This window comes from Dryobates pubescens, chromosome 12, assembly GCF_014839835.1.
Source record: "Dryobates pubescens isolate bDryPub1 chromosome 12, bDryPub1.pri, whole genome shotgun sequence".
NCBI classification, from domain to species: Eukaryota; Metazoa; Chordata; class Aves; order Piciformes; family Picidae; genus Dryobates; species Dryobates pubescens.
The window spans coordinates 19,054,758-19,079,691 of record NC_071623.1 but is presented as its reverse complement, the minus strand read 5'-3'; the positions used below and the strand labels follow the sequence as shown (position 1 = coordinate 19,079,691).

Genomic DNA, 24,934 nt, shown 5'->3' with positions numbered 1-24,934 from the left:
AAAATATATTTCAGTGTCTCTATGGAGTCTGACCCTGAACATAGACTTTGATGGAGAGTAGAGAATACTACAAGGCAGTCACTGGATTTGGAAAGGTTTGACAAAGGTCTCTCCAAAGCAGTATGTTAACATTTTTATCAGTTTGAGGAAAATTCGAGAGGGTTAAATGCATTCCCAGAGAAAATTTGATCTATATTTCTGCACAGATGCATGAGTCAGAGCATCTTAATGTGTATTGCCAAGTATAGTAATTATGCTCCATCAAAAGATGTGTGCTGGAGTATAACAGCACACTTTCCAAAGTTTTGTTTTAGTTAGTGGTTCAGGGAAAAAAATTATATCAAAAAGGATTATTTTCCATATATCTGCAAAACCAGCTAGGTAAAGAGATGCTATATATATTTCAACAGAAATGGAAGTGAGACTCACATGGTGACTTCCTGAGCTCCTCGGGAATAAGGAGCAAAACCAGGTGGTAGGAGAGCCCTGACACCTTTGACTGTTTAATCCGATTTGTACATATTAATTTGCATTTTCATGCTACCTCCAGTACATACTATTTAAAGGGCTGCTCCCACCCGAACTGGGCTGCCGAGCCCATCTCCAGCTCTTAAACTGCCTCCTTAGGTGATGGTCTACTTCCTCTGCAGGGATGCTCCTGGACCCCTCCCCAGAGGGAAGCTCCGGGCGTTTGGGGAGAGCAGCAGTGCCGGCACATGTAACCACTGTCTTCGGAAGACGAGCTTGCAGCGGGGCTTCTGCCTCAGGATTTCCACCCTGGCCTCTCGGCCCAGGAGGGGGGAAGAGGAGGCAGGTTCCGGGCGGTGCGGGACAGGGACCCTGGGGAGCCGCCGGGTACCCGCTGCCGCCCGTCATCTGCCGCCGCTGCCGCCAGGGGGCGCCGCACCCTCTCGGATCGGGGCGCTCGGGGGTTCGGTGCGGGCGCGGCTCTCATTGGCTGGCGCGGGCCAGGCTGGGCTCGGGGCGCCGCTTCTTAACGGGCGGCGCGGGACAGCGGGAGGGCTGTGCCGGGCGGGCTGCTGCGAGCCGGGCTGCCGCGAGCCGGGCTGCCGCGCGACATGAGCGAGGTGAGCGGCGCCGGGGCGGGCAGCGGGCACGGGGCGGGCAGCGGGCACCGGGACGGGCAGCGGGCACGGGGCGGGCAGCGGGCACGGGGCGGGCAGCGGGCACCGGGGCGGACAGCGGGCGCCGGCGCTCGGAATATCACCACCTAACTGAATTGCGGACAGCACCTAGCGCTCCACGTAGCCTTCGCTTTTGGAAAGGCAGCTGGGGAGGGTCGGATGCTGCCAGGGCTGGGAACCTGGCGTGGCTCTGCTGTACCTTCCTGTGGAGCTGGCGGACCTGAGAGCTGCCTGTTCGCTGTGCGGGCAGTGTGACAGACACCGTTTCTGTGTCTGCCTTCTGATGAACAGATCTCCTAAGCGTGCGTGCTTCAAAGCGCAAACCGAGGAAATATTTTGCCCTTTGAAGCACCATGTGCACCAGCGGGGAACTGTTTGTTGAAAAATAAAGACGTTTGTAATGATTTCCTACGCAGAAAGAAAGGATCGGTAAGTTGCATGAAAGTTATCTGTGAGAGCTCAAGGGGAAAAAAATAAAAAAGCCCTGTTTGTAGTTAGATGTTGAAATAAACTTTATAAATAGTGTCCTGGGAAGGACTACAGTTAAGGAAAAAATGTAAATAGTGCTAAACATGTAAGGATCACTTGTACCCTTGTAAGTAAGTAGGCTGAAAAATTTCACTGATGTTTTGGTTGGGTTTTTTTTTTTGCAGTGGAAAAGTTCTCTGGGACCAACAATTATTTTTGTCACCAGTGTTGTCAGTTATGATGAGCACTTGATAGTGTAGTCAGTCAAATGCTGCGCAGGTTCAGTGGGCAGATCCTACAGTCTCCAGTGCAAATCTTTTCTTTGGGAATCAGTGGAGATACATGTAACTGTGCCTAACCCAGCACCTATTTTTGGAGCCTGTTTCCTGTTACAAAAGACCTGCTGCTCCATTAACGAATGGATAGTCCTTTCTTAGCACCAAAAGTAAAATTATGAGCAACACCAAGTAAGTTTTGACTAGCTGTCGTGCAGGTGTACACTCAACTGTAATTTTTAGATTAGGTGCAAACTTGAGGCAAAACCCAGGTAGGAGCATGGTTGCTGGTTTAGGGATTTATAAGGAGAAGCTTACATCTTAGTTTGCAGGTCAGGCCAAATGGGGAAAGTAAAGGAAATTATCATTGTGCTTTTCTGCTGCTTGCAGAGATCAGGCAGTCCAGGTGTAATGCACCAGCCCCTTCCTGACATCCTCTTGGCTGCTGCCTGTATACCAACCAGGTAGAGTTTCTTTTGCAGTCACTGTCCTTTCTGCTAATCAGGCTAGCTGAAGTGCTCTGTGAGATGCACAATGCTGCACTCCTTAAAGATAGCATTCAAGGAAAAAAATATTCTAGTGATGATTGGTTGGGTGATACCATTGTACTTACAGTAACTGTGCAAGGTACCCTTTTGTTACAGCCCTGTGAGGGGTTCTATTTGCTTGGTAATTAGCCCTTCATATTTGAATTGGATTGCTTGCCTTTTGGATTTTTAAAAGTCCCAATGAACATCAAGATCATCCCTAACACCACTGTAGTGGTTTTCTATTCATAATGCAATTACTTGTGCCTCACAGAGCAGAGTGTTCCTAGCATGCCTGCAGAGCTGGAAGCTGTCTCTCTGGTGCAGCATTAAGCCTGCTTGTGTGACACTTAGCACTGCGCGCGGTGTCTTCAGTGCTACTGTCACTGTCATTCAGCTGACAGTATTGGAGAGTTTGTCACTCACAGCTCCAATGAAGAAAAGCTTCCTTGCTGTGACTTGCCTGCCAGCTATTACTCAAAAGAGGATTCTTTTTCCAAAATGTAGATACAAGGAACTGGACCACCCCAAACCACCTCACTGCAAAAGACTGTTGTTAAAAAAAAAAATAAAAGAGGCAAAAAAGATTAGCAGAAAGCAAGCTCCTTAGACATCTGCTTGCTGTGTTTGGATGGTGGTCTTGGTGGATTTTACTCATAATGCTGTAACTGAAAAATGTTTTTATTTTCCTTATTCTAATCTGCCTGAAAATCTGAGGAGAGGGTGATTGAAAAGAGGCTCTACTAGATCCATAGAAAGATTATCCCAAATAGAATGGTGTTGGGGGAGGCGGGGAGGGTTTTTTGCTTGATGCGAACAATTGTCAGGATTTGAGGAGAGCTTGAAGAACAGCTGCAGAAATCTCTGAAGAGAGCTTTCATATCTCTCGAGATTTTTTGCTGAGATTTTTGCATGGATCCTTATTTTAGTGCTTCAAGCAAAAATAAGCTATTTCCTGTTTATGGGCAGTAATTACCAGTCTCTTGGTGGAGAAATCTGAACAGGAAGCAGCCATTCATCTGACTGGAGTGCTTTTCTAGCAGATAACTTATTTTTTTTTCAGGAAGGATTAAGAACTTTTCTACAGAAAACTCCTTTACTTCTTCCTGTGCAATATGTGTCTGAAATTGTGTTTTAAGATGCTCTGTCTGCTGGGCAGAATTCTGGCCCTGTAACAAGTTACAGGGAACTTGAGGTGTAAGAGTTCACCTAGTAGCGTTGTGAAACATGGTGACTGCTTCCTGCTGCTTGGTTTTAGTGGCAGATAGCTCACTTAGCTGTATGGGGAACTTCTCAGGAATGTCACTATATATATGCATTTAAAATGCATTTGGAAGTGTTGACATAGCTTTGAGCATCTGTCCTATATAAAATAATTGAGGAGCCAAATCCTAGAATCACTAAGGCTGGAAAAAAACATTCAGTGCAACCATAACCCAACTACCATGCCACTAACATATGTCCCTGAAGTGCCACATCTACACACTTCTTGAACACCTTCAGGGATGGTGACTCCCATCTCCCTGGGCAGCCTGTTCCAACACCTCACCACTCTTTCAGTAAAGAAGTTTTCCCTAATGTCTAATCTAAACCTCCCCTGGCACAGCTTAAACTGATTTCCTCTTGTCCTATTGCTAGTTACCTGGGAGAAGAGACCACACCAGCCTCACTACAACCTATTTCAGGTAGCTGTAGAGAGCAGTAAGATGTCCCCTTAGCCTTCTCTTCTCCAGACTAAACAACCCCAGCTCCCTCAGCCACTCCTTGTATGATATGCTCTCCAAACCCCTCATCAGCCTCATCGCTCTTCTCTGAACATGCTCCAGGACCTCAATGCCTTTCCTACACTGTGGCACCCAGAACCAAATACAGTACTCTAGCTGTGGCCTCACCAGGGCTGAGTAGAGGGGCACAATCGCTTCCCTACTCCAGATGGACACTGTTCTTGATACAGGGCAGGATGTTTCCTGGGCACCTGAGCACACTGCTGCCTCATGTTCAGCTGGCCATCCACCAGCTCCCACAGATCCTTTTCCACCTGGCTGCTTTCCAGCTACTCTTCTTCAAGCTTGTAGCGTTGCTGGGGGTTGTTGTGACCCAGGTGCAGAACCTGGCACTTGGTCGTCTTAAACCTTGTTTTGCTGACCTCAGCCCATCAATTTAACCTGTCCAGATCTCTCTGCAGTGCCTTCCTACCCTCGAGTGGATCGACACACCCACTCAATTTAGTGTTGTCTGCAAACTTGCTGGTGGTGTCCTCAATCTCCTCATCCTAGTCATTGATAAAGATGTTAAGCAGAACATCCCCAAGACTGAGTCATGGGAGACACTGCTTTTGACTGGCCACCGACTGGATTTAACTCCATTTATCACGACTCTTTGGGCCTGGCCAGTTTTTAATCCGGCAGAGATTCTTTAAGTCTGTAAGTGTTTTATGTAATTTAATGAGCGTAGGCTGATGAGCCATGCTGGAAAATACCAGCTACTGTTCGTGAGCACCCATGAGATGTAGCCTTTCTTCCACTAGACAGCACTGGTTATGTATGACAAACTGGGGAAAGTAATCTTGGGCCAGGGACTCCTAGTCCAATGTCAAATCTCTATTCACAGCCAGTAGTTTTACCAATGAGCCTTTAGATTCCAAACTTGATTCACCACAGGAACTCCTGTAATCTTATCAGTCATTTCACTATCTGATCTGTTGAAAATGGTATCTGATCATGGTGACAGTATGCTGTCAGCACAAAGGTTCACAAGAAGCATTTTGTCATGCAAACATTTTTATACTTTTCACTGCCACGCTGTCATCTTGCGTTGAATGATTCTGGTTGTCACCAGGAGTTGAGTGTGGACGTGGGAAGGAGTGCACTGAAATAATGTGGTGTTGCAGCCTTGCATGCTGATCCAGTGGTTCAGAGGTGAAGTACCTGTGTAAGGAGTCAGAGCTGAAAATAGCATTAGCAGAGACTACCTTGTTGGATGGGCTTATTTCCTGTTGATATTGAAGCATTAGGGTGGTATTGCTGGTGCAGGGGAGGAGTTCAGCTTCAGTGCGTGTTATTTAAGTGTCTGACTTTGGGAAGCCATTCAGGAAATCTATCTAGTTTGCTCACATGCCTGAGACACCTGTGGTTTAAGAGAAGAACTTGCGTTGGAAGAGCCTTACACAATGTGAAATGATTGCCAGGGTGCTGATGTGCACCAACAAAAGCAGGGTTTGAGCCAGCAGCTTTTATATATTTGAGGAACAGCTATCGTAGCAAGCAAGGATACTCTAGCTTTCCTTTCACAGTGGGTGCCAAACCACCAGGCACGTGACATTCTTGAAACTTGATCTCTGCATAAATGTAGGAGGTTTTGGTCATGCTTTGGTTACAAGGAACACCAGGTCTTGTTTCTTCCCTGAGCAACAGTAAACTCTTTCCTTATGTTGCCTTGGGGTCCTTGAATCCTGCAGCAACTTATATGTTGTGTCTGCCTTGAAAAGGATCATGAAGAGTTCTTGTGTGACGTGAGATAGGGGTGTGTGGAGCATTCATGGGGGTGAGCTGCTGTGTCAGGGTCATGCTCATCCGCACAGCTGCCCTCTGCAGCCTCAATTACTGAACCTTTGCATTGGTGATCTGATCATTTTCAGTGGGAGATACCCAGGCAGCCAATTTAGCAAAGACTGAGCCTTCACTGGAAAGGTGGCATGGCCTAACACTGGGGTCAAAGACATTTCCTGTGAAATCTGATCTTCACCAGCCCTTGGATCAGGGATGCATGTGAGGAACATGCTAATCGCCAAAGAAGTTTCTGCTATGGCTGGTCAAGCAGATAGCCTAGTGATTCAGGCATGCCCCTAATCTCCAGTTTGAGGTAGAACCTGGAATGTGCCTCTGTCACTCTGGACAAGTGTCACCAGGAGGCTATTGGAGAAGGAGAGGGACATGGCTAAGTTTGAAACGTTGGGCATATGTGGAGGCTTCTGCCTGAAACTGTAGCTGCTTTGGGTAGTTAAATGGGAAAACTGGTGTTTGGGGTTTGTTTTGGTTTTTTTTTCATGATTTTCTGTCCTGAATTTAGTTGAATCTATTTCACTGAAATGGTATTTAGGGCCTTAGAACCAGATGTATTTAAACACTGAAGATTGTATACTAATAATCCCAATAGCACTAAATCAAAGCGCTGCTGTTTGTAGAGAGGAAATATGCTGTGTTTTGTTCCTGTCCTCTTGCATGGTGCCTGCAGTTCAAGGGGGTGTCTGAGCCAGCCAGCCATCTTAGGTGGGGGGCTTCTGGTTATATTTTTCAGATACTGCCATGACCCCCAACTGTTTACTACTGGATTCACTGATGTAATACCCACAATAGGTATGAAGCTGTATAGATCTAAGAGGAGCAAGGACATGGCAGAGTGGAGGAGAAAATTCTGCAGCTGTTACATGATGGGGGTGGGACAGATAAGGCACATGAACTCAGTTTTCAATTTTAACTCACATCTGCTTATTAGCTGGGTGGCAAATTGCAGCTCAGAAGAGGAGGAAGAAGGGAGAACAATAAGTTTTAGATCTGTCACTTTGCCTATTCCTTCTATCAGTGTGGTTTCAGTGGGATCAGGCATTTCCTAAAATAGCACTTAGAACTGAAGGTTGGAAATCGATCTTAATTTGGTGAAACTGGCAGATGTACTGTTTAGAAACAAGAGCACTGGTTTTCTTGCAGGGTATAGAATGCCAAGAGATTTAAACAACGTAGCACTTTAGTAAAGGACAGTTAGCTTTAGTAGCGCATTTCCCAGTAGTAGTGTCATGCTCTCCTGTAAAACAGCAACTTAAATCAAAATCCCCTCTATTTGTGAAACAGGAAAACTCTGAACTTCATGCTGCAGTACTTGATCGTAGAACAAAATTGCAGCCTGCAATTAGTTTCTAGTCCAGTAACCCTAAAGTTGTATGTATTGGTAAGTTTATAACAGCCATCTTCCAACAGTTTCTACGTTCTACTAAAACATGCTGCTGCTGAAATGTGGTGGATAGTAGAAGCTGACTTCAACAGGAACAATTGTAGCCTTTACATTAAAGGTTGCTGGGTGTGTGTTTGATTCAAATAAGCTATTTGATTTCCAGGCTGCTGCTTGCTGTTGTCTGTCTTGCCTTCTTTAGGGATGACTTGAAAAATGTATTCATATGTTTACATGGTTTATTTCTTCTGCTGTAACTTTGCTACAGCAGGACATTTAATTGGATAGTTAGGCCTGGGTATGCAAATCATGAGATACCCACTTCTTGGAGAAGGTGGCAGTATCATCAGAGGAAAGCTATGCCTTTCTTCACCCTGTCAGTTGCAACAAAGTCTTAAATTCACTGACGAAGGCAATACTTTCTTCTCTGTAAGGCATAGGATGTTCTAATGAAGATGAATAACATACATTCTTCCTCTAAGGAAAGATGGTACTTCAGTTGTTTGGACATGTTGTTTCTAAATAAAGACAGAGTAGATAAGTAGAAACTAGGTCAAATCATGACTAACAAAAGCTAACAAAAATCCTTTCCCCCTTTCTTCCTCTGCCTTTAATCAAGAAAATGAGTCTTTATTTCTCTTACGCAAAGAGGTAGAAGAAACAGACTACATAGGCTACCTTTCCCTTAGTAGGAAAACAAATGTCAATCTTGATGGAATAAACCTATTATCAATGACCTCGGTTTTGAGGTCACAGTTTATCCCTACTCTCCATGTCTTCTCTCTCTGAGATCAGGCTATTCTGCTTATACTAAAATTGGGCCACTGTCATGCAGGCCAGGTGTTTGGCTGGTGCTATTTCATCTGATGAGTTCATATCAAGTGGATAGAACCTTATTTATGCACTAGCATGGAATTTGGAGGAAGAGGTGCAATTTTAGTTAGAGAAGAGATGAAAATTCCCTGCTTCTATGCCTTGAATATTAGTTATGGCTGAACTGTTTTCCCTATTAAAGAGACATTACAGACATTTGATGTTCTTTCATTATCACCTTAGCGTATAGTGCATGAAACATGACTTTGACCAGTGGTTCAGCTGATACAGTGAATACTGTGATAGTGTACAAACTAATGGTAGAGAGATCTTCTTTGTTAGAGCTGAAAGTAAGAAACAAAAAGTAAAACAAAGCAAACCCACTCTCTCCCCCCCCCCCCCCCAACCCCCCAAATAACTGTGAAAAGTGGTGTCTTTCTGACTTTGGAGACTTCATAGATTCATGAACTGAGACAGTAAGCTGATAAGAAGGGTGGTACCAGGTATGAGGGCTTCAGAATTTTTTTTTTCAATGTGTGGAGAGACAGAGCTGCAACTACGGTAAAATGTGTGCAAGTGTATATTTAGGATATTTCACACAGAATCACTATGGTTGTAAAAGACCTTGAAGATCATCAAATGCAGAGCCACTACTACACCATATCCTACAGCACCAATTTAATAGAGTATTAGTGTCCAAATGCCTGACAACAATCTGAGCTATTCTGTCATCAAGCTTATTTGCTGCTCTTTGTCAAGTTTGATTCTAGTTGTGCTGCCAGACAGTGCCAGCAGAACCAAAGAAATCTGAATCAACAGTTCATAATGACTTAAACTTGGAAGGGGCATGCACTGTTGTGAGGAGATGGGGTGTGCTGGATCATAACACGAGTCCTAAAAGTGAAGAAGAGGGGAGACCCGTAGGGATCCTGTCTGGCTGTACACACTGGTGTGGATGTATTTATAGGCATCTTAGGTGCACTCTTTCTGGTAATGATGGAGGGCAGTTCAGAAATGCCAAAGTTATCAAAGACAAGGGCTGTCCTGGGCAACAGGACAACTGCATGTTATGCTAAAGCTTGTTAAGCTGGACAAGAGTTAGCAGGCTCTTCTGGAGTGAATCAGTGAGACAGCTGGAACAGTCCTGTCAAGTCACATCTCCACTAGGAATTAGTAGGACTGCACATGAGAAGCAGTTTTTCACAGAAAATGCCTTAGTTTTTGTAGGGAGAAAGGCTTTTAAAGAAATTGTGGATCTGCACAGCTTCAAAATCACCAAGAGTGCTGGAAAGCAGTCAATACCCATGGCTGATCTGCATCTCAGTGTCCTCTGTGACCTACAAAATAAGACTTCCTGCCCAGTAGATACCACTGGTCCAGGTGCCTAGCTGTCAATGTGCCTTGGTGATGCTTTGTTCTTCATGAATTTAACACTAGAGGAATTACCAGACATTGGTAGTTGACAGCATTCTGACTGCAGGAGAAGATACATTTCAAGGAAAAGGCTAAGATGATCATGATAACTCTTAAACTGGTGCAAATGCGTAACTAAGCAGAGGAGGCAAAAGTTAATAGATCTGAGGACATCTCTGATTTCAGGAGGGTTTTAGTGATATTAGACATTTGCCTGGTGACACTCAATGTATGAAGAAGGGAGACCAGTGATTATTGAGAATATTTTTATAAACACCATTATATCTTCCACTGGAAAGTTTGGCTTTACTGAATTTGTGTTTCTGATGCAGACTTAATCACCTGATCCATCACTGATAGGTGCCACTATGCGTATACCTACTGTACTTTTGCATCTCTGCTAAGAAGCTGTGTGTGTTTCAGTAAAGGCCTCAACAAGCAGTAGGGTGACATTGGATTGATGAGATGAAAGAGTGCCCATTTAGACAAGCGGGTGAGAGAGTTTGCCTTTGGATGTCCAAGGTGGAATTCTCTCTAAAAGGGACCAAACAAGGTGAGTGCAAGACTTCATCAGAGAGATGCAACATAATCTGGTGAAGGTGAGAAACCTGTCTGAGATGAACCAGGTGCAGAGACAGAAAGATAACTTTCATGACAATCACAAGTACCTCTTTCACTTGAATTCTAGGGATTTTCATTCTCTAGCTTTAATGTTTCAAGCAAAGACATTCTTGCTGTCACCATTTTTCTTGTAGAAAACATCCTTTCAAATCCCCAAGATTAAGCAATTTTTGTTTTAAGATGCTAATACTCTAGATGTTGACCATTTTAGGCATGCAATTTTAACATAAATCTAAATACTCTGTGAAATGCCTTTTATTTGCAGAGATAGTATGTGGTGTTGTGGAATGACATTTGAATGACATTGAAATCTGTTTCCTTGAATTCCAAGCATGTGTTAGTGAAATGTGAGGTAAAGAGAGACAGAAGATAGGGCTGCTAAAAATTTAAAGCGTTAACCCCATGGTAAGGAAGAAGACCATAGTAGGCATGAGGAGGTGGCTAGACAGGCAGCTTTCTGAAGATGACATGGGGGAAAAAATAGCTGTTTCATACATATTGCTACTTCACTCAGATCTGACACACACAGCACCAGAAAAAGAGCAAACATATTGTTGGCTTGGCACACTTTAAAACGCATGTGCCAGCACACATGTGCCTCAGTTTAAGCAGGGCAGCTAAATGCCTAAGGCAGGCCAACTTCATGCCAATTTTAATTTGCCAGTCAGATTTGGCTAGCTGTTGCTTCTTTCCTTCAACATGTTTTGCAGGCTCTGCTGGACAACACTAACACTGAAGCCAAGGTGAATGAAGTCAGATTGCAGGAGATCCTGTCTGTTTCAGAGGGCTTTTGTTCTGAGCACTGCTTTGAATGTGCTCTCATTAAAAGTTTGGTGAATTTCCGTCATGAAACTGGACTTATGGGATGGATCTGTAGATGCAGAAACATTGGTAGCAAAGTATCTGGAGAAGAGAAGGCTCTGTGGAGACCTTGTAGTGTCCTTCCAGTACCTGAAAAAGGCCTGCAATAAATCTGAGAAGGGACTTCTTTATGAGGGCTTGTAGTGATATCAATGAGAGGGAATAGTTTGAAGCTTGAGAATGGGAGATTTAGACTAGATATTAGAAAGAAATTACAGTAAGGGTGGTGAGACACTGAAACACGTTGCTCAGGGAGGTAATGGATGCCCCTTCCCTGGAGATGCTTGAGGCCAGGTTGCATGAGGCCTTGAGCACCCTGGTCTAGTGGAAGGTGTCCCTGCCCAAGAAATTAGATGATCTTCAAGGTCCCTTCCAACCCAAACCATTCTATGACCCTATGAATCTAGCATTCATGTTGTAAACTGCAAAAAAAGAAAAGTGCCAGTTGTCTGAATTCTAGTAATATCTCTTGAGGTCATGCCAAGTAAGCCTTTAATAGCTGTGTGTGACTGCAGTGTGTCAGGCAGCACACATCTGGATCCAAGTGAATGTTATCTGCTTTCTGCATGAAACATCTAAGGAAACTATTTTCTGTCTAGTTACAGAATGTCAGAATAGGAGCACGATGAATGCCATGAATGTTTTCTGAAGGATTACATTAAAGTCTTTTTTAATGGCATTGCACGATGATTTCCCATGTTCATGAGTGAATAAGGTGAAAATGTCTAGTTGGGTAACGCTTTTCTTTCACTTTATATGCAAGGAAAAGTGCAGAGTGGAGTCTGGTTCATAATGGGAGACTGCAGACAGAAATGCCTGACTACTTGGAGTGGAGAAAGTTGCAGGTTTTCATTGAACTTGAATTGCAGAGCACAGTTCTCTGGAGAAAATGTTGGAAACTGTTGGGGAGGTTTCACTGAATCTAACCATGTTTTTGCTGGGCTCAAATCCACAGCCAGTGCACTACAGGAGCTGTACAGCATTCACTTTTAGGGTAGATCCCCTGGTGGGTCTGCCCTGGGGCCGGAGATCCTGGGAACTACCCACAACTGCTCAGTGAAAGTTGGCTTCTTATTCTCTCTGCTACTATTAACAACGAAACTGATAGCAGCATCAATTTCACTGAGCAGCTACAGGGTCCTGGGAGCTTCTGATTTGTGGAAATACCTGGTTTTTTGCCAGTGACCTGGATTTTCTTCTGCTTGCTGTAGGTAAGCTTATTTGATTTCTGTCCCTGATTCCTGGCAACCAAGGTGACCTTGTGCATCACCCTGTCCATTTTCCTTTTAAGTATGGCAGGGGTGTTTCTAATAGCTTGTCTGTAGTTCAGACGCACAGTGCCAAGACACCTTTGCCTTGAACTGCATCACACATTGAACAAAGCATCTCCCACAAAGTCTCAGTGGGTTGTTTTTGATACAGATATGAACAATGTGGGACAAATCTTGTGTCAAATGAGGTCTCATTTCGAGGCAGCTTCAGCAGCCAGTTCAGGGTTGCCTTTCCTGAATCTCCTGATGGCACAGAGACAGCAATAACAGGTTTACATCATCTCTGTGCAGCTCCTGGGCAGGGTGTGTTGCCAAGGCTGCAACACGCACTCGGTCCAGTGATTTCCCTGCTGCTGGAATAGCCCTAAAGAAGTTACTGTCATAACTGCAGATGGCTGGAGGGCTGCTCAGAGTTGCTCTCTGTGACTAGACTGGCTGCCCGAGGGTTTCAGTAGAGTGAATGATGCATAAACATCATTGCAACTTCCTCTTATTCTTGTCTGGAAATTCAGAAGGCTTTACCCTAGGGTGAAGGCACCCTTTGCACAGCAACTTGAAACCGCCATAATTAATACCTTTTAAAAACCTGGCTTGCCAGTTACTAGTGCAGGGTAACAGACTGTAATAACATCTGTTTACCTCTGAAATATGTAGGGAAATAGGAATAAAGTGAGAGCAAAAATTTTAATGGTACGACTGGAAATAAAACCAAATGCCAACAGAAAAAGCACTAGAAATTTTGTGGTCTAGGAAGAAGCAGCCTGCTTTAATAATGATAGCCAATATGATCAGATATGAAGCAATTTGTCAGTGCAGACTAGCTATTAATAACTTGGGCTGTCCCTTGAAGACAGCCTCTAACTCGATTACAGCTGGATTTGTAGCTCAGCAAATTAAATTATCCTAAACGTCAGAAAGCTTTGGAAAAATGAAATACAAAGTAAATGTTTGTTAGCAAAAAGCCTCATTCATAATCAGTTGTTATGCCTAGGCATGGACCTTGACCCTTTAATTGTCATAGGGCACTCTCCCTATCTGGGAATGCTAATATTAAAGGATACCCAAAATCTGAATCCTAATGCTTTTTCCAGATTCCCCAGGTTCTTGTTTGCTCAAAATTGGATGCCACAGTCAGTTGCAATTAATTGTCTGTATTGGCTGCATCAGTGGCCAAGGCTGATAATTCAGGCTGCATGGTTGTACCACAGTTTGCTCTGTTGCAGAGTCAAGACTGCAACATCATAAGGAGATGCAGTATGCTGTGTTTCATGGCAGGAAGCGCTGACTTGCTCTGCCTTTTCAGTTCCCAGAACAAAATGGCCATGTCTCCTCCCTATGGTATCATTTGCTTATTCCATTGCCCTGGTAAAACTGTGGATCAGACATCAACTACTTTACTGAAAAGATCAGCAGATCATTTTATCTGGATCACTTCAATGGTTGTTTTCAACACAGCTCTGCTGACGGATTATTTTTAGCTTGAATAATTTTAGTGTTCCTATTTTCTGTATGACCTTGCAAACAATTGTATCCAAACAAACCAGGCCTTGGAGATGGGAAGGTGTGGCTGGATTGGGCTAGTCTGGGAAGCAGGAGTTCTGAAGGCATATTTCCTGTCCAAAAATGTCCTTTCTGGAGCTGTAGTGCCAGGTCTGATGCTAGCAGTAGATAAGAAATAATAGGAGAAAAGAAAGAGGCCACCCTAACCTCAATCATTTTTCATGTATGCCATCTAGATTAATCAATTTTTATGTAACTCCCATATTCCTTGTGGTTCACCTTGATGTTTCTTCTTTATCAATTTTCAGTGTAATTAGGATGACTGTATCACCCATGTCCAAAAAAGAGCTGAGGTAATTTTTTGGCAACTTGTGTGAGAAGGCTTGTTCTGTAGCTGATTTTATCCTCTTTGTCCTTTGCTAAACAAAGCCTAGCACGTAGTTTAGAGAACCTCCACACTGAGGTTCCAGCTGTACTCGTGTGAGTAATTGTGCTGAATTGAAGATGACTACTTGCTCACGTATGAGTTACCCCTGTAAATAAGCCTTGCAGGATCAAATCCTTCATTTCCTGCAGAAAAGAAGGATTACTTCTCATGGCTGGCATGGTAATTAACAGGATTTGGGAAACACATTCTTGCAGCTGCTTTCAAAATTAACTTCAAAGATTCCATTAATCCCTGCCTCAGAAAAAAATAATAATATTGTGATTACAATGTCTTTGGAGAAATAGCTGCTTAATAATGTTTTAGTTCAAAATATGTTAATAACCTATATATTAAACAAGCTACTGTTTGTGCATGTGGTGATGGTGTGCATACTCTGTTCAGAACATTACATTGAATCTGAATGCAAAATCAGCAGGTTCTCACTGTGTTGATTTATAAATTGCAGCCCAGCATTGGCAAAAGTGGGGCATAGTGAAAGTTCTTTTTTTGTGTGCTATTAACATATTGAAAAACATCACTAAGTGGGTTTTTATATTCCAGGCAGTGATTCTCTGCCCATTTTCATCAGGTGTCTCTTTACGTAACCTGAAATTGTGCTGTGTGCTGAAGCTCTGTGTACACTCAGAAATGCCTGTTCGGAGGACTTACCTCAAGCAAAAAGCTCTGTCAGAACAAAAGTGAACAAAAGACACCTTAAATTGAGGCAAGTGCCTTAAATCTGTAAGCAATCTAGTGATTAAGGCACTCTGCCCATTGGGTGTAATATATAGACTTGTTTTACATGGACAGTGACCACATCGCAGACGAAATAACCCAGGAGCAGGGACTGCAACCTTGTCTTTTAACTACTCCAAGAACCCCCAGCTTCAAGGTCACTTCTTCAGTTCTCATTGATTTTTTTTTGTGTGTGTGTGAGTGTCTGGTTATTCAGTGAATCAGCAGGAGGACTAAGACCTTCTACCAGCACATCTCCTTGTGCTGTCTTGTGTATTCACCCTGAGTGAATGGAACCTAATCCTTCTGCCCTCTTCCCTTGGGAAATGCAACACCCAGTACACCAGCAGTCAGCCTGGAAATCTGCTTTTTCCTATGGGATGCAGCTTAAATGGACAGCTGTACCTTGACTGTAGTGCCTCTGTTCTGTGTAGTTCTTGAGACTTAATTTGCAGTGGTGTAAATGACTGTCAAAGATTCAAGGATAGGAATGTTTTGTCCTTTATAGAAAGATGACAGGAAATTGCAAAGAGATTGTATCTTGTCCAGATCATTGCAACAGCAAAAGAGCCAGGCACTTTTCAACAGGGTCCAGAAGGAAAATAATCTGTAGTTATCCACAGCCTTGTTAATTTCTGACAACTATTACTGTGGGTTCTGGGATGGCAGTGTGCATAGTCATGTGCCTTCAGTGACTGCAAGTCATAGCAAACTAGTGCTGGTCACTGTGCCACCTTTTAGCTACTGCAGTTTGAATACCATCATTTGATTTCAGCCCACCTGTGGAGTTCTAATTTATTAAAATAGCTAAAGGAGTGCCTTAATAAACTTATGGAAATTCAAGAGCTAGTCAAGTAGAACACTGTTTGACCTATGGAGATAATTACAGGAATTGTCAGAGTGCCAGGGATTGTTTGGTTTTGACAGCCAGTATTGAAAGATGGATTCTGGCACTCATGCTCAGGCACTGTTATGCTGACCTGGCAATGCAAGACAGACAGAAAACTGTTTGCAGAAAATTGCTGTTATGTGCTGCATAGGTGAGAGTAGAGGCCATATGCTAATGAGCTGAGATCCTAGGGAGAAAGCAGCCAGGCAAAAGTGGTAGTCTCCAGAAAGCTGCTTCTATGACTCATGTAAGCTTGATCACAACCAGGAGCAGACTCCTTTGTACTGAAGTACATGTTACTAGATATCATTCCTTTCAGTCAGTTGCCCAGAAAATGTGATCAGTGATACCTAACAAGCATGTGCAAGTGGTGATGCTGAAACAGGTTGTCCAGAGAAGCTGTGAATGCTCCCACTCTGGAAATGTTCCAGGCCAGAGTGGATGGACCTGTGAGCAACTTAATCTAGTGGAAGGTGTCCCAGCCCATGGCAGAAGGTATGCAACTAGATGATCTTTAAGGTCCCTTCTAACACAAACCATTCTAGCCTATGCTAAGACAGAACATGAATAGTTTTCCTCATTGTTCAGACAAAATACTGCTCAGATGTTCTGTACCTGATTCAATTACCTTAAATGTGGGCTTTGAAGGATGCTTGGAAGGACATCCAGTACCCTGTCTATTAAAAATGTGGGGGGAAAAATGGAGGAACTTGTAAAGGAGGCACAAGTAGACCAATGAGGAGAGCTTACTTATGTACCTTGGGGTTGGACTTGATGATCTCTGGAGGTCCCTTCCAACCTCTAATGTACTGTGATGCTGTGATACCTTTGAATGCAATTTTCATTACAATATTCAACCTTCTCTCTAGGATTTGTCAGTTCCATCTGCAGATGTCCTTCAGGTGAATAGCTGTAACTGATGTGAATGAACCTATAGGTAACAGAAGTTGGTTTGAGATGTGCCATCTGGCTGTATCACAGAGTAGTTTTATAACAGGAAAAAGCAAGTGAAATGGCAGAATTTGTGCAGGGCTCTCCAGCTGCAGACTTCCCCTCCCAGCTGTTCATCTTTGTGCTTTTTAATATATAATTCCAAAAAATACTGTGGTGTTGAACTTCCAGTCCCATTACTTAGAGGCCAAATATTCTCTGAATTTCCAGTAAACAGAATCTTTTGTGTGTTGCTGTGGGGCTTTTTTGTTTGGTTGGTGTGGTTCTGGTTTTTAAAAAATACCATTTTAAAAATATTTTTAGTTGTTTAATGAAATACTTTAAAAAATACTTTAATAATTACTTTTAATTTTTTAATTAAATACTTACTGTCTTGTGGTTAAGAGTAATGTTGCTCACTCTTAAATGTGTGAAACACTGAGTGCTGTAGTTTCAAGTCAAGATGTGACATTAGAGAGAGGTTGTCAAACAGTGAAACAAATCTCTAGTAAAGAAGAGTTTAACCGAATTACTCTGAAATCTTGAATTCCACAGAGTGTATTCACTCATCCCAGATCATAGCTGCTTGAATCTTGCCTATACTTAAATATTGTATCTTCATTTACTTTCTGACATCCAGATTGTGTACTTTGCTAGTGTGAAAGAAAAGCAATTACAGAATTCCCATCGATTTCAATTGGCTCAGGATATCACCTCATCACGTAATTATTTTCAAGTGCCACACAGGCACCATGTATTGATCCTTTGGGCAATAGCTAATGTTTCCCTCAATGCCCAGTGCTTGTTTTTCAGGTAAATGCATTATCTTTCTGTGTTGTGTGGTGTTTTGGTTTTTTTTTTCAATAGCAAATTTATACCTGACGTTAAAAAGCATGGAAACTCTGTTCTTAGAATCAGGGAGTTGATTCAACATGTCTGGGCAGGAGACTGGGCAGTGTACATCCCACATTTCAGTCTTCTGTCCTGTGGGTATTTTTTTAATCCAGATTTCTCTAATTCTTTAGATTATGGGAGGTGTACTTGTTAAGTGTGGATGATGAGCATTCCTCAAAATTCTACTTGCAGGGAACTGAACAAAAAAAAGTACTATGAACCCTCAGGCAGTAATGGTTATATAATAAGTATGCTTTGGGATTTGCCTATAATCTAATGAGCCTCAGTTGAAGCTCTCTTCTGTAGTTTAAAACTCTCAGTATCTTCAAAGATCAACACTAAATAAAGGTCAGCTTGTAAGAACTTTATGCTGTTCCTGGATGAAATTAAACCTAATTGTCCTAATTTGAGGAACTATGCAAGAAGTACTTAGTCCTGAGAAACAGCAGGTTGAAATATCTGTATCTCATGACTCTGCTGTTGCCTAGGAAGCTGTCTTTGGAATACATGGAAAGTCCTTGAGCAGATATTTACAGTGACCTTTTTATCTGCAGAAGAGTTATAAACTTTATACATTTCTAAAATGGGGTTTTTCAATATATTTTTTTTAAGGCCCAAGCATTTGAACTGTTTAAGGCAGAAGGCTATGAAAAGTAAGGCACTTGTCAAATACTTCAGCTTGATTCAATTTCTATCTTTCACAGAGGAAAACTTTGTATGGAGAACAGATAGTAGCGGAGAATAAAGGCTTGCTTGGCTCACAGCTGGCAGACTGACAGCCATTTTTGTGCTGCATTGTAGCAACATGTATGTTCTTCTGCCTTTTGTTAGGGATGGACCTGATAGCAAACCAAGGCACAGACTTCAGCGCTGTTCCTCTTGTCGATAAGTACAGAGCATCCTAATTACATTTCATGTGTGTCAATGAAATTATTAATTATTTTTGTCCTGAGTCAAGTCTACACTGACTCTGCTGTTCACTTTACAAAAACTTCCCACTGTTTTTATTCTCTTAATTTTACTCTTGGGTGCTCTTTCATTCTTCAGCGTAGAAAGATATACCTTTGAAAATCTGCAGCCACACTGCTTTACGGGGATGCAGCCTGCTGCACCTGGTTGGCCCTGCACTGAGATGAAGCAGCAGCATAATGTCATTACCACAAGGGCCCATTTGTCAGAATTTTCTGTCAGTTTCATGTCCCTGATTTTGGGTTTTCTGTAGCTCATTGAAAAACAAACAACCCCTTTGCCCCCAGAAATTCTGTAATCAACACCTGGCTAAGCTCCCAAACACTGAAGTGCTAATTGGAAGCAAAACTGAAAAGGTCAGGCTATTTCAAGACAAGAACAGAATGTAAGATTAAAAGCAAAAATTAGGCTTGAGGGTGCAGGAGGGTTTAGAAGAATGAGTAGAAAAGCTGCTGCAGTAATTTAACATTCTTCTTGAAAAATCCTCTAGGCTGCAAATTCACTTTTGACCTTAGTTTGTACACCTAGGGGATTAATTTAGTAGAGTTTTTCATATTGCATTAACTAGCTGATATGTGTAGCACTGAGAATTTAACAGGAAAGTAAACCTGTCCTCCTCCTACTGGGATTTTCTGCATATGACAGTGGTCCTTTTTCCTTCCTCTTCTGACAAATTGGGAGTGACTTTGATTTTTTGGAGATGTTTTTAATGATGTGCCTTTGATGTTCTCTAAAACCAGTGAGTTAAAAATTGATATAGCCTCAAGTGGTCATAAACTATGTTTCCTCCTACGCAACATGGCAACAAAACTGTTTATCCTGTTTTACTGTATAATCATTACGGTTTTGCACTCATGTTCATTTTGGCTATGATGTCTCTTCTTCAATGCCTGGTGGAGAGTTTATTCAATGCTGTCGTACTGCTTGCCTTAGAAAATGCTGAGGAATTTGAGAAGCAATCTTTGAATGAAGGAAGCAGGCTACAAGTTATAGGAAATAGAAAGCATCAGATATCTTCTCAAATAGCGCAAACAACTTGGACTTTCTGCTTAAAAACAAATCCCAGAAATTAATATTGTTTCTCTTCTATTTAATCTACTTCAATTTGTTTTATAGCTTTTGGAGTGTTTACATCCATTGCTACTGGATGGGGCGCTTGGTGCCATGGTTTAGTTGATGAGATAATGTTGGGTGATAGGTTGGACTCGATGAGCTCAAAGTTCTTTTCCAACCTGGTTAATTCTATTCTATTCTATTCTACTTGAAAATATCCCTTGTGACTCCTGATGTGCACTGCTCTTGTATTCTGGAGGTCATTAAAAAGCAAAGCTTTGTTTTGCAGCCTGTGGTAGCATTGTGAGAGGTGAATGAAAAAAACAAGAAGGTCCAGCATCTTGAAAATGTTTTAAAAATTAGGTCCATCAAATGTATTGAAATAAAAGGCTGAAGGCTTTGCAGATGGATGACCACATTGTATATGGGGTTTTTTTGTAAGTTTCAGTGCCTTGCTAATGAGAATCTTATTTTCACTTTCAAATCCATTGCACTCACTTGGAAGATAACACAGTGCTTATAGATCAAAATATGTATATCACTGAAGGAGAGACTATCAAAATCTCACCTGGCAGACTTCCAGGCATCATTCTGTGCATGTCCAATGGTCACCAATCAAATGTAAGGCTATAGAATACTTAAACTGATTTCAGACTTGTAGAAAAAGATCTTGACCTCATGTGTATGGAAGTCTTCATTGACCAAAGCCAAGTTTTGATTTGTTTTCTTTTACAACTTTCCTATCTCCCTGAGGGGGCATCCTGAGACACGAAACAAATGTGTGAATCCATATTCTAGCATTCCATCAATAGCAGACCAAACTTGACAGGTATAGTCTAGGGAGGAAAGAGAAGATTTCATAAAGGCTAAGTAGCACAGCGTGAAACACTCAGGAAATAAGACAACTTGGAAAAGCTTTTAAAAATAGGAGATTTAAAAAGCAATATACTTTCCTTTTTATAGACTGGAAAAGATCCGTATTTTGGCTTTTTTTTTGGAGGTCCCAGTAAATTAGCACTAAAATCTATTTTCAAAAGTGTATTGAAATATGGAAATATTAATCAAACTTCACAAAAAGGTTTATCTTTAGCAGAACTGGTCACTGAGTATATTGAATTCATTTCTGGCTGTTGGTAACTTCTGCTTTTGTGAAAAAAATATTCCTCCTTTCAGAATCTCTTTCTTTGTTATTGGCCAAGTATTCTCTCCTGTCTTAGCCTTGAGGCTCCAGGGAGAAACAAATATATTTCTATCATATGTGGAGAGTGTAGCTGTTGTTAGAGACTCAGTTGCTTTTGCTAGGGATAGTCTATCTCATTGTACAGGAGATGAAGTACAGCCAGTAGAGCAGAGTTATATGCACTGAAGTCTATCACAGAGAAGATAAGATGCACCATCACTGGCATGTGGGTGCTTGATAGATCATAGTAGCTCTTCTGCATTCTCCTGAAGGGTCTGAAGACCTTTGTTTTCCTCTCTGGTTTCTATAATAAGAGCCAAGAGTACATATGAAGATTTTGTATTTACATCATGATTAGCTCCGCATAGACAGAATACCCTGAAAATACCATTGCTGTGCTGATAGAAACCAGAGCAGTAGAGAAGATTTTAACCAGATATTCAAGAGTAAATACATTTAGACAAGTATGCCTGCATGAATTTTCGTAAGAGAATCAATATTTTGGTACAAATCATTTTATTAGCAGTGCTGTTTACTGATGCGTGGGGATATGGTGCTGCTGATGGCTGAATGCAGCTGGATTTATTCACTCAGTTTAATACTCCTAGTTTTTAACATCTAAAGGATGAATTCTTTAGCCTGTTTCAGTACTACACACAATTGTGTTTTTGCATAAGATATGCCAGTTTTGCCATCCTTGCTGAAGTATCACAATTCCACCTGTGGCGTGCTTTCTGTGGAAATCCACCATAATTTCCATAGAGCAAACATTTGTAAGCTACCTAGCAGTATAACTGCAGTAATGCAGTCCTACCACTGTGAACATTTAGTTGGACTGTTTGGTGTTTGCCACACGTTACTTTGCAGGGTGGATTAAATCTGGGAAAGTCACACATGGCCAAAGTGGAAAGGTGAGTTTTCTGTTGAAAGCCAGCTCAGAAGAATCATGGAAATGGAGACAGCAGGGTGTTCTGCTGTAGCTCATACCCTTGCTCTGCTGGAAACTTGATTACACATCCCATCACTAATACGATAATTATATCCAGTTGTACACATAGTTATACATCTACCCAAATGGCTAAAAAGCATTTCTGTTCTGACTGGTTGTGTTTCAGAGGCACATTCCAAAAGGATGAATGACTATTCAAGGTATCAAGGAAAGATCAGGCTGTAACTGCTAGTAATTCCAAGGCAAAAAGGCAGATTCAAGTTCATTCTAACCAATTGTTTTGTTTTTATTTTCCCTAATAGAGACAAGGAGCCGGAGCTACAAATGGAAAAGACAAGACGCCTGGTGAGAATGGTAAGGGTAGACTGTGTTTCTTGATGAAGATTATTGAGTCAAGTTGAGCCAAAATATCTTCCTGCAATGACATATGACAGATAGCAATCTTCTATTAAAGTAGAGACTGGATTCTGAGCCTGTACTATGGTAAACCAAGTGACACTAGAAAAAGATAGTGTTAGGTATATGTGATAAGGACACCCAAAGACTAGGTTAAGCAGCTGCCATGTGAATGGAGATGAGCAAGAATAGGCAAATTGCACAGGACTTGCTCAAAAACAGTTTCTGCGGTCTGATTCATCTCACCTAATATTAGGCCCATAAATAAAATACCAAAGTTAGAAACCACTTGCTTGGAGCTTGTTTGAATGTTGCTGGAGATAGGTTATGGACAGAGCAACTCACATGGGGGGACTTTGTTGGATAGGCTTTTACATGAGCAAAGCTGGGCTCATGCTCCATTGCTTTAAGGGATGAGTCATTGTATTTCTCAGACTTTAGCAAAGATGCTGGCAGGAACCAATTTCTGCCCCTTAAGTAGCACAAACAATTCTAATTGGAAAAGAAAGTCAGACTGAATTTTTTTGAGAAAACAGCAGTTACTTTTTAACTGAAACATCATTATATTTCCTATAGGAAGTAAAAATGCTTTATGCACAAATAATAACTTTAGTAAGATACAGCTACCATCAGAAACATTTTTTTTCCCAAGGAAAACATCTTGATTTGCTTTATTTTATGCCCAGCTAAATATGAGGCAGCATCAGTTTGTAGACATTCGTGAACAGGATTAAAATTGAGTTATATATATATGCTGTCTGCTTCTGTTTGGTCATCAAGTTCTAATTAAAATAATAAAATCCCATCTACTGAGAAGCAGGGAGAAGTTTGCTCTCTGAAAACCCAATGGTTTTTCTGAGATGGGATATCTGAGCAATTATTTTGGATACACATTTTGATCTTTACAATTTGGCCTGAACAGAATTATAGGGCCCTTTGAGGCAACACATCCTAATACATTAAGAGACTTCTTTATGCTTAGTTTTCCTGTTATGGTGAGGTGACTTTCCCATAAGTGCTGTTTGCATAAAGTTACAGTAAATGAAATCTCTAGATGGTGTTCCCAATATGATAGAACACAAATTAGGCTGGGGAAGAAGAAATAAATATTTTGGCTTGTTAGAGTGTCTTGAATTAGTGGGAACAAATGTACCCTGACAGCAAGGCCATTTGCATTCTCAAGTTAACAGGAAAGGAAAGCAAGCAGAATTATGTCAGCCATTCAGGCAGCATGGGAAGCATGTTTTTCTCTGTACTGTTTTGAGTATGTTATGAACTGGGCTCATTTGCCTTGAATTTCTTCCCAAGTAAAATGGTCCTGTTGTCAAGTTTAGCTTAGATTTACTGATCTTGCAGCCTCTTTAAAGCAATTTCTTTTTTTCTCAAAGGGAATTTTAAGTGGAAAGGGCTGCATCATTAAATCACATACGATTCCAGCTGTAGCATGGCTTTAGGTGCAATATAAACAGATGGATGTGCAGTTAATCCTAGACAAATAGATACCAATTATTTTTTGTAATGAAATTATAACCCAAACCTGTCACCTATGTAAAATAGAGCAGCAGCAGGGGAGATGGAATAGAGTCCTCTGATCTCCTTGATCCACATGCTTGCATGAAAACAAAGCAGAATCAGAACATTGAACCTGAGATTGAATTCTAAATCAAAGAAGCAGAAATGTATAACTCTTTGTTCTTATTAGCTCTCTGTAGTTAGAACTCAAGCAGAAGTGATTTCTTCCTCTGAAAACTGGGGTGTGCTAGAAACCTACATAATATAAATCCTCCATTATGGTTTTTTGACCAGAAGTCTGCAACATGTCCACATCTTCAATTTCTGTTGTGGCTGTTATCTGCTATTTGTTTCCCTGTCAAAAGGCAACTTCCCCTTTGTGAAAAGGGGGGAGGAGGGAGAAATGTTCATCTTGTTAAAAGAAAAAGGAAGAAATAATTTGGGTTATGAAAATGTTTACAAAAGCAAACTGGTCTGGTCACTGTCTTTGTTCTTGATTACAAGATCAAGAAAAGCTGCTGAAAAGTAGCCATAATAACAAATGAAGATGCTCAGCTGTTTCCAGAGGTTTTGATTCACACAGTAGAGATACTGTTATGGGGCAAGATTTGTTCAAGTATTGCTTGCATTTTGGGCCTACCTCTGGGCTGTCCCAAAACTGGAGAAAATACTACTGAGCACAGCAATTAGCACTCTCCCTCATTAATGACATGTATGGCATTGCTTTCACTAAAGCATTTCAGGATATTAAATCTCTGAAGATTCCTTTTATAGTAGTGATAGCTTTGGTAGACACTTACGAATGCATGTACTTATTTGACCTTCGTTAGTTAGCAACATTATGTCCTTAGCTGGTTTTAGTTCCTAACACCACTGCACTGGTCTCTTTTGGCTGGTCTCCTTTCTAGGGGAGGATTTGATCACACACAAAATGCAGGTGCAGTCCCAATGTCTACTGAGCTTGCACTGTCTCATTCTAGCAGCTTTGTTTGAGCCCCCTGTCTCAGGGGATGAGCGATGGGAAAGGCTGAGATTCAGAAAAGCCAGTAGTTTGAACAAGTGATGTGCCATAGGACAAGAGTTTGTGATAATGGGAGAAGAAAATTCCACACACAAACTGTACTGGTTGTCATGTTGATGAATGGATTGTTGTAGCTATGTG

General features: G+C 41.7%; 1 protein-coding gene across 1 annotated transcript in view; it reads left to right on the top strand.

Annotated features, from left to right (window-relative positions):
- Positions 1–960: 960 nt before the first annotated feature.
- PCP4 (Purkinje cell protein 4) overlaps positions 961–24,934 on the top strand; it is a 54,518-nt gene continuing 30,544 nt past the window's right edge. The window contains exons 1-2 of the mRNA XM_054166044.1: positions 961–1,088; positions 22,167–22,218. Coding sequence (XP_054022019.1) covers positions 1,080–1,088; positions 22,167–22,218 — 61 coding nt within the window. The 5' untranslated portion in view covers positions 961–1,079. The remainder of the gene's footprint in view (positions 1,089–22,166; positions 22,219–24,934) is intronic.